The sequence below is a fragment of the Centruroides sculpturatus genome, unplaced genomic scaffold (assembly GCF_000671375.1).
Source record: "Centruroides sculpturatus isolate CEXI.00-Female unplaced genomic scaffold, Cexi_2.0 scaffold70, whole genome shotgun sequence".
Classification (NCBI taxonomy): domain Eukaryota; kingdom Metazoa; phylum Arthropoda; class Arachnida; order Scorpiones; family Buthidae; genus Centruroides; species Centruroides sculpturatus.
Window position 1 is genome coordinate 970,991 of NW_019384571.1, and position 13,222 is coordinate 984,212.

Genomic DNA, 13,222 nt, shown 5'->3' on the forward strand with positions numbered 1-13,222 from the left:
AACTTGTGTAGATTATAAAATTGACTACACTTTTACACCAATTAAACTGCTTTTTCTTTCAAAACTTAAACAGACTTAAAATATCATTCATTATCTTTCTATTAAGTTCCGTCACCTAAAACAATTGAAATCTATAAATACAGTCTATTTATATAAGTAATTCAAGAGTACTCCCTTTATAGTGATATTGCTTTCATCATGAAACAATCTATTTCATCAAACACCCGCTCCCTAGATGATTAGAAGCTGCAATAGCATCTTTGTGTTAAGAGAAATGAAAAATGACTGTAAATTGTGTTGCAGTAATTTCAACTGGAAACATTTTCTAGAATGATCAGAATTTCAGTAATTATCGTATATTTGCACATATACTGTAAAAGTACGCTCTTATATGTGAAAATCACTTTTGAAAACACGCATCTTGCTTCGCTTTATAAGAAGCATACGTCGATGTGTCTGCTTTTTTTGGCTTATAAGAGAACACCACTGCTGTGTTGATGTAAATTAAATGTAATGATACAGTAGCCATTCAGTGAAATATCTGTGGTGACTATTATTAAAAATAAAATGCCAAAATAAAAACAATGCTTCTCATTCTACAGTAGAGCGTCGTTTATCCGAATCAATTGGGGACTGGGGTTATTCGGATAACTTATTTTTCGGATAACCGATTATGTACGAAAAAATACATTAACCTATCCCGTGTTGAAATTTTTCTCCGTTGCGTGTCGCTTCGCGTTGAATTTTCGTCGATGTTAAGCCTAACGTAAACTTTTTAAAATAATAATCGTGGCTACTGTATCGTTAAAAATTATTTCTTTATTTTTTACAAACAAAATAAGTATATTGAAAAATATAAAAACAAAAAATATATACTTTAGAAGTTATCTAGTATCAAAAACGTTCGATTCAGCACCATACACAGTCCTCAGAAAAACATCACACAAAAGTGCCAGTGCTGCCAGCTAAAACACACACAAACATAAAAAATATTGGAGTAGCCCAAGATATAGCCAAAGATTGCAGCGCCACAGCACTAGCGAAAATTTAAATTTGCTGACTGGAATTCTTTCGGACAACCTACGTTTCGGATAACCGACTTTCGGATAAACGACGCTCTGCTGTATAAATGATTTATTTTTAAATAGTGAGTTTTTTAGGTACTTTTTGGAATTTAATGCTAATTTCACCCTATCTGTAAGAGCATGCACGGATATGCACGGAAATACATTTTGTTTGTTTTTTCTCAATTTTCTCAAACTTATTGTAAAATGTAGCCATTAATAAATGTAAGCGCGATAGATATGCCTTTCTCGAAATATTTTCAAAAAAACAAAAACATTCTTTAAAAAGATGAGTTAGAAGTAAATAAAATAAAGTAATAATAGGATTTTAAAGTATCATACATAAAAAGTAGTTTCTTAATCATTGTAAAATGAATAGCGTATAGTTTTACAATGTTTCAGGAACACTAAATGTAGTATATTCGGATATTTTGTAAGTTTTTCCCGTTTAACCAAACATGAAGATAAAATATAAAACATGCTCAGAAAGAGAGCGGCCTGATCACTCTACTCCCATCGTGGCTCGTCCACGATGGGAGTAGAACACTGAACACTGGCAGTTAGTTGTGAGTTTGGGGCGTATTATCCTATGGACAAAAAGGGCAATTGTCAAGATCCCCACCAAAGGACAATCTTCAAAGGTCACAAGCCAATCTTAGTTTCTTGCTATTTTGTTTATGTTTTAATTAGTAAAATGTACTAGTATGCTGCAAATAAGCAAATGTTTTCTTTCCAAATAATTAAACCATTGAATTTACCTTACTTCATCCAGCAATCTCCTTAATCCGATACTGTTCCGATCTCAAACATGTCAAATTACCGAGATTATACTGTAAATAACAGTAATTTGTACAAATATTATGTTTGTATATTAATACATAATGACAAAAAAATACAATTATGCAAAAACAATGTAGTTGTATTATACATAATGAGTAGCCTATATAAATTTCATATAAAAATATTACTACTCGTATTGCAGGCACGTTTGTATTGTATTCACTTTTTTGCAATAAGGATGCTTGAATAAAAATGCTTTGCTAAAGTGTGTTCACATATAATTATACAAAAGTTCATTTTGATTGAAAGAATTGACTATTTCATATACTATACTACTGCACCCCCCCCCGGGTAGGGAACCGAGCCTGGACGTGGCGGGGGGGCCAGGCGGTGAGAGACGACGGGTACTGAATCCCGAAAGACTCGTCTTGGTCTCGATCGTTGATGGAGTCTTACGACTCGAGCCGAAGGTTCCAGAGGCGTTATTACATCTTAGGCTTTGGGTCTGTGTACCAAGCCTTTTAATAGCTTGCTGTCCGATTGTCGTTCCCTGGTGAGGGGCGACTCCGGCGGGGTTTCGAATGTCGCCCTGTTCTGGAACCTCTCCCCGTTGGAGCGGACAGCTACTAGAGCTGCTAATTGGCATTGTGGCATGCAGACTCACATTAAAACAGAAGGGAGACTGGTGCGATCGAAGCACGGGGCTATCCCTAATGGTATCGGCAATAAGAGGGCCAAAACGAGCCCTCAGTAAGTCCGGAGCTGGGGGATGGTCGCTGTAGCCGTTGCTAATACGGTTCCTAGGGAGGACTTGTCTTTGGACGAGATATGCGGAGCGTAGTCGATTGGGCTTGTCCGATGGAAGTTGGCCATGGCCGATGGAAGTTGGTAACCCTGCCGACGGAAGCGTAGGCACCCGTTGGCCTGCGATGTGATGGCACTCGATAGGGGCGCTGCTGAAACGTGGTAGGGACATTCCGCTTCGGCGAAGAGTCCCGAGACCCCCTACTCGCGACAGTTAAATCGTCTGCTTGTAGCAAGATGCACATTGTACCCTGGGCCAATGGGCTATGTCCTTGATATTACACATTGGAGCACGCAGTGGACGCTGAAACTTCTGGATTCAAATCCCACGTCGGTACAGTGACCAGAGACCATGGATCTGACAATCCGCACCCTCTGGGATCTGAGACACACAAAGTGAACTCCCGCATCCACCCAATGGCACGGGGCCGATGCTACTTGCAAAAAAGGCGGTCGAATGCAGTCGACTTAGCCTTAGCCCGTGGTAACGCAAATTATGTAAAGCTCCTTCTGTCCGGTAAACGAAGAACCAGCTTCCCAAGAGGAAGACCGGGCTTCGCACACCCGGTGCTGGCTTGGGGGCCACAGCCTGCATGCCAAAGCCAGTGGGGTGACAAGTCGCACTCCCTAGCCGAAGCCTCGCTGGTGGCCAGGGGGGTAACACCTACAGTGGATTGTAGGACTCTGCTAGCTGGTATCTATCCTGACGGGCAGTCGGCAGAGCCGCTCTTCGGACATAGGGCCAACTTCCTTATGTCCTAGGGGGAGCGGTGCTTAAAGGCCTGACGATGCGTTGGATGGCCGTATATGGTCTCGGAGGACTGGAAACGGGAAGAGCGTCTCCTAGTAGGGATGATGGGGCGGCCCAAGCCAAGCAACCAGCCGGGCTGGGGTGACCTTGGGTAGGAGGCCATTTAAATGCTGTCGCGGCAGCGGGCTAAGCAGTGACGACCCGGCAACAAGAGGGCCAAAATGAGCCCTCAGTAAGCCCGAAGTCAGAGCTGGCTCTTAAACGCATACCTTGACTCTTGAACGGACTCAGGGCACCCATGAAAGGTCGGGACCACCCGAATTTTACTCTCTTTTTATTTGTTTGTTATGGCCAAAAATAGTGAGAAGTGCGATATTGCTTCTGGTGAGTCAAGTGCGACTGACGAGCCTACTGTTTTGGTGCCAAGCGAACGTGTCGCCTCTGGTGACGAGAGTGTTAAGGCGGAAACTGGTGCTAGCACCACGAAAACGGAGAAGCGGACCCTGTGGAAACGTAAGCCCGCTAATGACCAACTGCCAGAACCCAAGGTAACAGGGTCAAAGGATGCCGTCAAGGTATCCATTCCTCTTGAGGCCCGTGACTCCGATTCGGAATCAACTGGCGATTCAGAGGATATCCCCAGTACCGCCTCCTCGAGTGAGGAGAGTGAGTGGAAGCCCGCGCCTTCGAACTCCCGAGGAAGGCGTAGAGAAAGACGGGCAAAGGCGGCCAAAGCTAGAGCGGTGAATCCCAAGGGCGATAAGCCTAAGGGTGAACCCGCAAAAGCCGCGCCGACCATTGGGGAGGGGAAACCCTCCACCAAAAAACAAAGGTGGGTCGAGGACATCGTCCAAAAGTAAGAACCCTACTGCAGCGGTGGCCGGGAAAATAAGTCCGGCCACCAAAGCTGAAACGCTGTTGTCGGCGCCTGTGGAGACACAGGAGATGCTTGAAACAGCCGAAAAGCGTCGCGCAGCAATGGACAGCGTGAACGAGGAGATGACAAAGCTCCTCGCGCGCACTGACAATCGCTGTCAGAAGTCTACCTGCGCTGTAATCTACAGCCTTTTCAACAAGGTAGCCGCGATTCTGTCTGCCCAGGAGGTCGAGATTGCCTCCCTCCGGGCAGAAAATAAGACCTTGAGAGAGGTCGTCAGTGGCAAGCAATTGCCACCACATATGCTTTCAGTGCTGAAAAAAGATATTGGCAAGGCAGTGAAAGCCGGTAGCGCGTCCTACGCTACCGTTGCTGCCCGTTCGGCCCCGTTGCACATCCAAGACGGGCCGCGGGACGCTGCCAAGCCACGCAGGACTCTTCCCACGGAGCACACGCTCCTGGTCTACCCTGCGAGCAACACGATGTCTAGCGATGCTACAAAGTCGCTAATCAAAATGCACATTAACCCAACCAAACTTGGTATTGGTGTTAAAAATGTGCGCCGTATCCGCAAAAATGGCATCCTGGTAGAGGTACGAAACAGCCAGGATGTCGTGAAACTTCAAAAGGAGTTGACAGAGGGCCCCAAGGAGCTCAGGGAGGCAGTCAACTGCCGACTGCCCCAGAAGCACCGACCGAGGGTCATTTTATTCGACGTTGACCCGGATGTCAAAGGCAACGGTCTCATGGAGATAATAAGGGTTCAAAATGAACTCGGGCTGCAGACTGGCGACCTGCGGCCCTGTTTCCCATTAAAGGGAAAAGGAGAGTTCACCAACTGGGTGTTGGAGGCCTCTCCACCTGTCTTCCACGCTCTCCTGCAGAAGGGGAGACTCCATGTGGGGTGGACCTGCAACCGATTGAGGGAATACCTGAGCTGCACTCGATGCTACAAGTGCTATGCCTTCGGGCATATTGCACGGGGCTGTAAGGCGGCAGCCCAAAAATGTAGCAGATGTGCCCATGACCACTCCTACAAGGAGTGTAAGGCACCCGAGCCTCGGTGTGTCAACTGCACTGAGGCAAACAGAAAATTTGGCCTACAGCTGGGTACGGGTCACTCTGCCATGAGTGCTAGCTGTCCGTGTTATGCACGGGAACTAGAACGAGTTCGGGCCAGGACTGATTACGGTCTTTAAAGGTAATTCCTATCATTCGAGTCCGACAATAATACAACTTGTATGCGGAATGGCGAGAATGCAAGCTGCAGTTTACTGCAGTTTAATGCTGAAAAGTGTCGGGCTGCAACCGCCCAACTTCGGGTGGAGGTAGTAGAGCGGGAGATTGATGTCATCCTGCTCCGAGAGCCGTACTTAGTACAAGGAAAGGTTGGTGGTCTCTCACTTCAATGGAGCGTTTTCGCCCAAGAAGGTGACGATTGTCAAACTGCAGTTATTCTCACGCGCAGGGATGTCAATGCTTACACTGTCCACATCTCTCATCTCGTGGTGGCAGTAGAAATACGGACACCTTCATGTGCTTGGACCATCGTCTCCAGTCGCCTTCTGACTGAACTCGAAGGGGTTGTCTCGGTCCGCAGTCGTGTTGTTTTGGGTGGTGACTTCAACGCCAAACACTCGCTGTGGGGCTCGCCGATCGATGATCCCGACGGGAACATGATGAAGGACACGGCGGAGGGTTGGGGGTTGCATGTTCTGAACGATCTGTTCGGGATTGCTACCTACTCCTCTCCATCGGGCGAGAGCTGGATTGATTTGACACTTGTTAGTGGCACTATGCTGAGACTTACCTCGCAATGGGAGACGATCGACGCAGAAAGTTGTAGTGACCATCGCTTTATCACCTTTGAGGTGATGGGCGGCCCGCCGGACAGGCAGGACAGTCGCTACAAACTGACTGCTGGAAACCGCGATCGCTTTAGCAAATGCCTCGCTGAAAAGACAGTTGATATCGTTACCGAAGTTTCTAAGGTTGAGAGTGTTGAGGATCTGGAGGAAGCTGTGGCAAACCTCACCAAAGCGGTCAGAGAAGCAGGAGACTGCACGCTCGCGCTACGGCGGCCCAGCAACCACCGGTCAGTTCCCTGGTGGACCCAGGAGCTGAGTGTCCTACGGAAGCGTGTGAGGGCACTCCGCCGACGCTTTCAACAATGCAGAGACGATGACCTTCGGGCGACCAGGAGACTGGAGTTCCAGAGGGCCAACACTGAGTACAAGTACAAATTGAACGATGCAAAGAGAACCTCATGGCTCAGTTTCTGTCAGCAGATCAGTGACGAAAATCCGTTTGGCCTACCTTATAGGCTAGTGGCGGGAAAGTTGAAGCGTAGGACAGTCTTGGGGTCCTTCAAAAAAACCGGATGGAACCCTAACCTCCACACAGGAGGAGTCGATTAAGGTACTGCTCCAATCGCACTTTCCGTGTGATGAGCGGTCCGAGGACACCGAAGAGCAACGGCGGCTTCGCAGCGATGCGGAGTTGCCTGTTCTTGAGGCCGAGTTACCCGTGCCGGTGTCGGAATCTGAAGTTGCCCACATTGTGGGCAATCTAAGGAAGAGGAAGGCACCTGGCGTTGATGGTATCACGGCCGAGATGGTACAAGTTCTGCACGAGGAACGTCCTAACCTGCTCCGTGTATTGTATCAGAAGTGTCTACTCCTGGGTCACTTTCCAGTGCAGTGGAAGTGGGCGCGCCTTGTGTTCATTCATAAGGAGAAGCGCCCGAAGAACGAGCCCAGATCTTACAGGCCGATCAGCCTACTACCAGTGCTGGGGAAGGTTCTTGATAGAATCCTCAGCGATAGAATCTTTTTCTATCTCAAGCGGAAAGGGCAGCTACACCCGCATCAATATGGATTCCGCCTGAACATGTCGACCTGCCATGCATTACACCGTGTGGTGGAACTGGTTCGCCAGAACCGCCGGCAGGGACTCCACATGTCGCTCGTTTCGATGGACGTTGCTGGGGCCTTCGACAATGTTTGGTGGCCGTCCATTGTGGGCGAGCTGAGGAAGGCGAACCTGCCGACCGCCCTTGTATCACTTTCCAGGAGTTTCCTGAGTGACCGCTCGGTTGTCTACGAGACGCCAGGTGGTAGGTATGAGAGGACGTTTGAGAGAGGCTGTCCACAGGGTTCCTGTATTGGTCCCCTCTTGTGGAATGTTCTAGCGGACACGGCGTTGAGGCTGGTCCTTCCGGACCAAGTCCAACTGCAGGCTTATGCTGACGACCTATTGCTAGTAGTTGCAGGCTATAGTCGACGCGACATGGAGGTTCGCGGCAACGAAGCAATAGTACAGCTCGTTTGCTGGGGGGAGCTGCATAAGCTCTCCTTTAGCCCTGAGAAATCAGAGGCCCTGACTGTGGTCCGAAGTGGGGTATTGGCACGCCGGCCTATCTACCGCATCTGGGGCAACCCCATCCGAAGGGTGAATGAGTTAAAGTACCTCGGTGTAATCATCGACCAGACACTATGCTGGACTCCCCACCTAAGGGATGTTCGAGTCAGAACAAACCGAATGATAGCGGCACTATCACGACTAGCTAGGCAGGATTAGGGTGCGACTATGCAGACGCGAGCGAGCGAATTTTCCGAGCGAACGAGAATATGTGGCGAGAAGAGGCGAGAAGCGATAAATATCAAAACCTGTCATATATGTGCGAGAACCAGAAATTATCTCTCGCCAGCGTTATTTCTCGCTTCTCGTTTGTGCATGGTTTTCCTTTGCGAAAACTAAATCGCTCGCAACCTCTCGCTCGCTCTAAATTCGCGTCTGCATAGTCGCATCCTTACGGGCTAAGTGGAGAAGCGCTTTGCACCATCTACAAGATGAGTGTGGAGCACGTTGTCTGCTACGCCTGTAGCGTTTGGTGGAAGGACACTGCCAACGTCAGTCAGAGTAGGACACTACTCACGATCCAGCATCCCGCTGCTTTGCGGATCACGCAAGCATACAGAACTGTGTCAACGGATGCGGCCCTGGTCTTGGCCGGGCTGCTCCCTTTGCCTCTGGTTGTCAGCCAAGAGGCAGCCTTCTACAGAACAACAGTGGAAGGTAGAGAGGCCATGCATTGTAATCAGAAGTACCCGATCAGACTTAGGCGTCAGACAGACTTACTAAAGGTCCATCCTGCCCTTAGGATTGGACTGGATTGGGAAATCGGTGAACCGACTGGTACGGGTGTTGAGATATACACCGATGGCTCAAAGGACGGCAGCTTAGTAGGCGCCGCATACTGCGTCTTTTCCGACGGAGTTGAAGTGTACAGCAGAACTGTCAGACTGAACGAGGAGGCGTCCGTGTTCCAGGCAGAACTGGTGGCCCTGGAGGGGGCGTCCCAGTGGATCCTACTACATCCGGGTCCAGAGCCGGTCACGGTTTACTCAGATAGCCAGTCGTCGTTACAGGCTTTAAGCGACGGGTACCATCGTGACCCATTGGTACACGAGATCAGAGGTAGGGTACTGAGGGCGAGGCACGAGCGACACGTTGCCCTGCGGTGGGTAAGAGGTCACACCGGTGTCCTGGGCAACGAACGGGCCGATCAGCTTGCAAAGGCGGGAGCCAGTGGCCCATTTGTTACGAGGATGGTAGATCCCTCGACTACATACTTAAAAGGTACCCTACTGCAGAGATCGATGATAAGCTGGCGAGAGCGCTGGACTCTAAGTACGGTAGGTAGGTCAACCTACGCCTTCGTGCCTGTAGTTGGCCTCACTCCGATAAGTTGTTGCTCGTTGTCGACTCAAATCTTAAGAGTGCCAAAATGAACCCATGGAATTCATTTTTATAATTAACGTTGAATCAGGCTGTCAAGTATAATGTTTGTCTCGGGCGCCAAAACGTTTCTGCACGACTCTGAGGAAAATACATTGGAGTTAAAAGTGCCGAAAATTTTGTCTTAACGAAATGGTATTAAATGGAAACCCTATACAATACATCTATGTTAACCGGGAGCGTTACTCGAGTTAACGCAATCCGAGTTAGCGAAGTTTTACTGTATATAAAAAAATGACATTTAAAAGCATCAGGTAATCTATTAAACTTGTAAGGAACGTACTGTACAGTACCTATTTATTACGGAGTTTTACATTTCTAATACAGTAGAACCTCCATTATCCGGACCTCCATTATCCGTATTTTCGATTATCCGGATTGTTCAAAATAAACAAAAATTTTACGAATTTGCTGATTTGCAATTGGCGAATTACGACAGTTTATGTACGTGATGGAATGCATAACATTTTTTTGTTTCAACAACGTCTCATCCAGCACAGTGGTCATAAACTCTTAAATATATTTTACGTAGTAATAAAAATATAACTTGACATANAAATCGAACATATTTTTAGACCCATCTAAAAATTCTCTAATTAGTCTGGAAACAAGGGGACCCAATTCTTGCATTCTGTGAGAACGGGTAAGGTTGACTGTAACGTAATAATCTTTATCATAGTTATCGTTACTTTTGCCCGAGCAACGCCGAGCCCACCTGCTAGTAAATAAATATTTCACTATAGATACCAAATGCTACATATTATCTGATAATTTAATTCAACACTAAAAGAATTACACACGTGTTTCAATTTCACATTCTATCGCGAGTTATTCCATTTTCATTTCTTATAAATCAAATGTAACAATTTACTTACATTACTGAAGATTAGTTGATCACAATTCTGTCCGGAAACCTCAGTAAAGAAAAAAAAAGTGAAATTTGGAAAAATCTTTCTGCTAAAAACTGTCGATCTACAATAGAAAAAGCAACAATATACAGTCGATCCCCCTATAATGCGGTAGATACGTTCCGCTTTATAGGAACTTAGCGTTGTAGGAAACCTCAAATACATGAGCCAATCACAGCCCGGCACGTGTGCAGTTTACGGACTACGGCTGTTTGAAAGGTTTTCTTCCATAAAATTAATCGATTCTAGACTAATTTCACTCAACATTTCCAAAACACATATAATTTTTTGGGAATAATCCGTATGAACTATGCTATAAACAAAAAATTGTAGGATTACTTACCGAGTGTGCACCGTTCGACGACGCCATTGCTTAAGCTTGTTTTCGTCGCGGAGCAGCGCACCAAACGGCGGGCGCATTTTCTGATAAGTTATTTTTCTGCGAAAAATTCGTTGAACTCTGGAGACATCATTAATAGAAATAATTTTTATGACCTTTGAATAAGAAATGTTCTTTCACAAGAAATGTATAAAATTGCAGTACTGTATTAGACTTACAGTACCTAATTTATATACTGTACAGACGATAGTAAACTCAACTTACCAGCCTAAACTCTCCATAGCGTGTAAGTAGTTTGGCTGCTCGTCCACTATTGGTCCAGATTCGACCAATCCTGTCGCGACACTAGTCGGCGATGACGTTTTACCTCATTTTACGAGTCTCTGTTAGTGCCTTTATACGAATACGGTCGCAATTTTTTCTCCGCGATATACGAATCCGCATTATATGAACCTGCGTTATAGGTGGTCTACTGTATTGTTAAAATATATTTCTAACAACGGGAAAGTCGGCCGTCTTCGACCCGCATTCGTGTCTTCTTTCTTCGCCCTACGCGGGCTTTATTTTTACGGGGAAGTCGGCCGTCTTCGACCCGCATTCGTGTCTTCTTTCTTCGCCCTATTCGACCTTATAAAGCCTATTGTCAGCGCGCTTATGGTGCGCTTTCAGCGCACTAGCAGCATTTCTCGACACACTAAAAATAGTGCTTACAAGATGGACGCCTCCATGAAAAAGTATCTTTTTCGACTACCAACTAACAATCAGTTTTTTGCTGTTTTAAATGAGCAGATTTTTAATCGTGACATACGAAAATGGATTTTAAAGATTTCGAATACTGCCGTACGATATTGTGAACGTAACCAACGATTTTTGCACGCTTTCTTCGTTGTTGGGAATCAGTCATCGCCAATGCCATAAATAAATCATCATTTCCTTGTTTTCTTATAAATAACATCGAACTTAATGGCTTTTCTTCTAATATGCGCGTAAATATAGCAGAAAGAAAATCATTTTAAGTAAAAATAAAAAAATTCATGGCAGGAGTTATTTACATTTAATACATAAAAATTAGTGATGTAATGAATATTCGGTTACTATTTGGCCTATTCGGCCTATTTTTTTGCTATTCGGCCGAATACCGAATACCTAAAAACAGGAGTAAGAAATAAAAACACAGTAAATTAATCTTTTTGGTATTTAGATTTAGGCCTAATGTTGTCGGGTTAGTGTTGCTTGTTTATATTTATTTACAACTTATAACATGCACAAAATAAAAAAAAAATAATATTAGTCACATGTATTCATAATTTATAATTACAAAGATCAGCACATGTACACACCTATTCGTTCGAAAATCGTCGCACACATGTAAGGGTCTGACCCTGCATATCCTTTTTAAGCGCTCGTCTTTGCTATTTCCTTTCTCTTTCCTCCATCTCTCTAGTCCACGTATGCCTATGCATAAATCATAATACACGCTCACGATACTTTCGATTCGTCACTTTTCCGTCGTAGTTTTTCCATTTTATAATTACGTGACTCATAGTCCGGTGATAACGGAGAAAAAAGACAGATAGGACGTAGGTATATGTCACAGTTATGATTTTACAGATTCGAGACAGCTTGGTAGCCCGAACGGTCCCAGGCTTTCGCCCGTGCACACTAAATGACTTTCATTATAAGCATTTAGTTTTCCGAAGTCTATGACAACAATTGTTTAGCATTGACGGCCGCAAATTTCGCTCCAATAAGCTGCTTCGACTTGTTCGATTATGTTATCAACTCAATTTCATATTTATTTTCACATTTTCATTTCGCGGTCCTTCTCTGTTCTTTTTCTGTTATTTACACGTGTAGGTCATTTCATTGTTATTCACATTTGATATCATCACTTATCGCATACTGCCATGACGCTCAATGGCAAATAAAGCATGGCCTTGATATTTATACTAGCAACCAAGAAATAAGTCACACCGACTTGGAACAAGAAATTTCTTTTGCCATTTATTCACAATCTTTGGCCCTTTCGTCCACACCGTCAATCGTCTTCGAGCAACCCTCTTACAATGATTACGAAATCTTTACGAATGGTTCGAAAACAGATATAAAGGTTGGTTGTAGTTATGTTGTTTACCAGAACGGGCAGGAGATTGCTCTGGGCCAGTTCAGATTGGGTGAACAATGCACTATTTTTCAAGCAGAACTCTATGCCTTGAAAATGGCCATTACTTGGGCTAACAATGTCCATCATAAACAAATAGCTATCATTGCTGATAGCTCTTCCTCTATTGCAATTCTTCGTAAAGGATCCTTTCACCCAATCGTTTATGACATTAACACTCTCATTTCCAAGTCTTCCAATCGATATTATATTTACTGGACTCGTGCACATATAGGTACCCATGGTAACGAAAGAGCTGATGCCTTAGCTAAGGCAGCTTCCAACAATAATAGTCTTAATATCTCTTATGATAAAATCAGCACCAGTACTCTCAAAAGAATTCTCTGGCAGGATCTCCTATTAACTTGGCAAAACACCTGGGACAAACATAACCACCCTATTACTCATAGATTCATACCTTGCATCAAGACCTTTTTTACATACAAATGGTACAGACCTAATAGTTTTGTTACGCAATTTCTTACCGGCCATGGTCGCTTTCAATCTTATCTAGCGAGATTCGTTAACGCAACCAGTTCAATGTGCTCCCTGTGTGGTGTTACAGATAGTAATGTGCACTACATTTATGAGTGCCCCATGCTTAATTTGGAGCGACATATACTGCTTACCACTATTAATTCACATGGCCACAACTGGTCTGACTATGACACAATCCTTCGTGAAAAAGACTCATATGAGGCCTTTTTCGACTTAATCACCAAATACTTTGCACGTAC

General features: G+C 45.1%; 2 protein-coding genes across 2 annotated transcripts; both read left to right on the forward strand.

Moving 5' to 3' along the window:
- Positions 1–4,758: 4,758 nt before the first annotated feature.
- On the forward strand, positions 4,759–5,475 carry LOC111624193. Its single transcript, XM_023367003.1, has one exon. The coding sequence runs from the start codon at positions 4,759–4,761 to the stop codon at positions 5,473–5,475; it is 717 nt and encodes a 238-aa protein (XP_023222771.1).
- Positions 5,476–8,127: 2,652 nt separating this feature from the next.
- On the forward strand, positions 8,128–9,069 carry LOC111624195. The gene has a single exon (XM_023367004.1). The coding sequence runs from the start codon at positions 8,128–8,130 to the stop codon at positions 9,067–9,069; it is 942 nt and encodes a 313-aa protein (XP_023222772.1).
- The last annotated feature ends 4,153 nt before the right edge of the window (positions 9,070–13,222 follow it).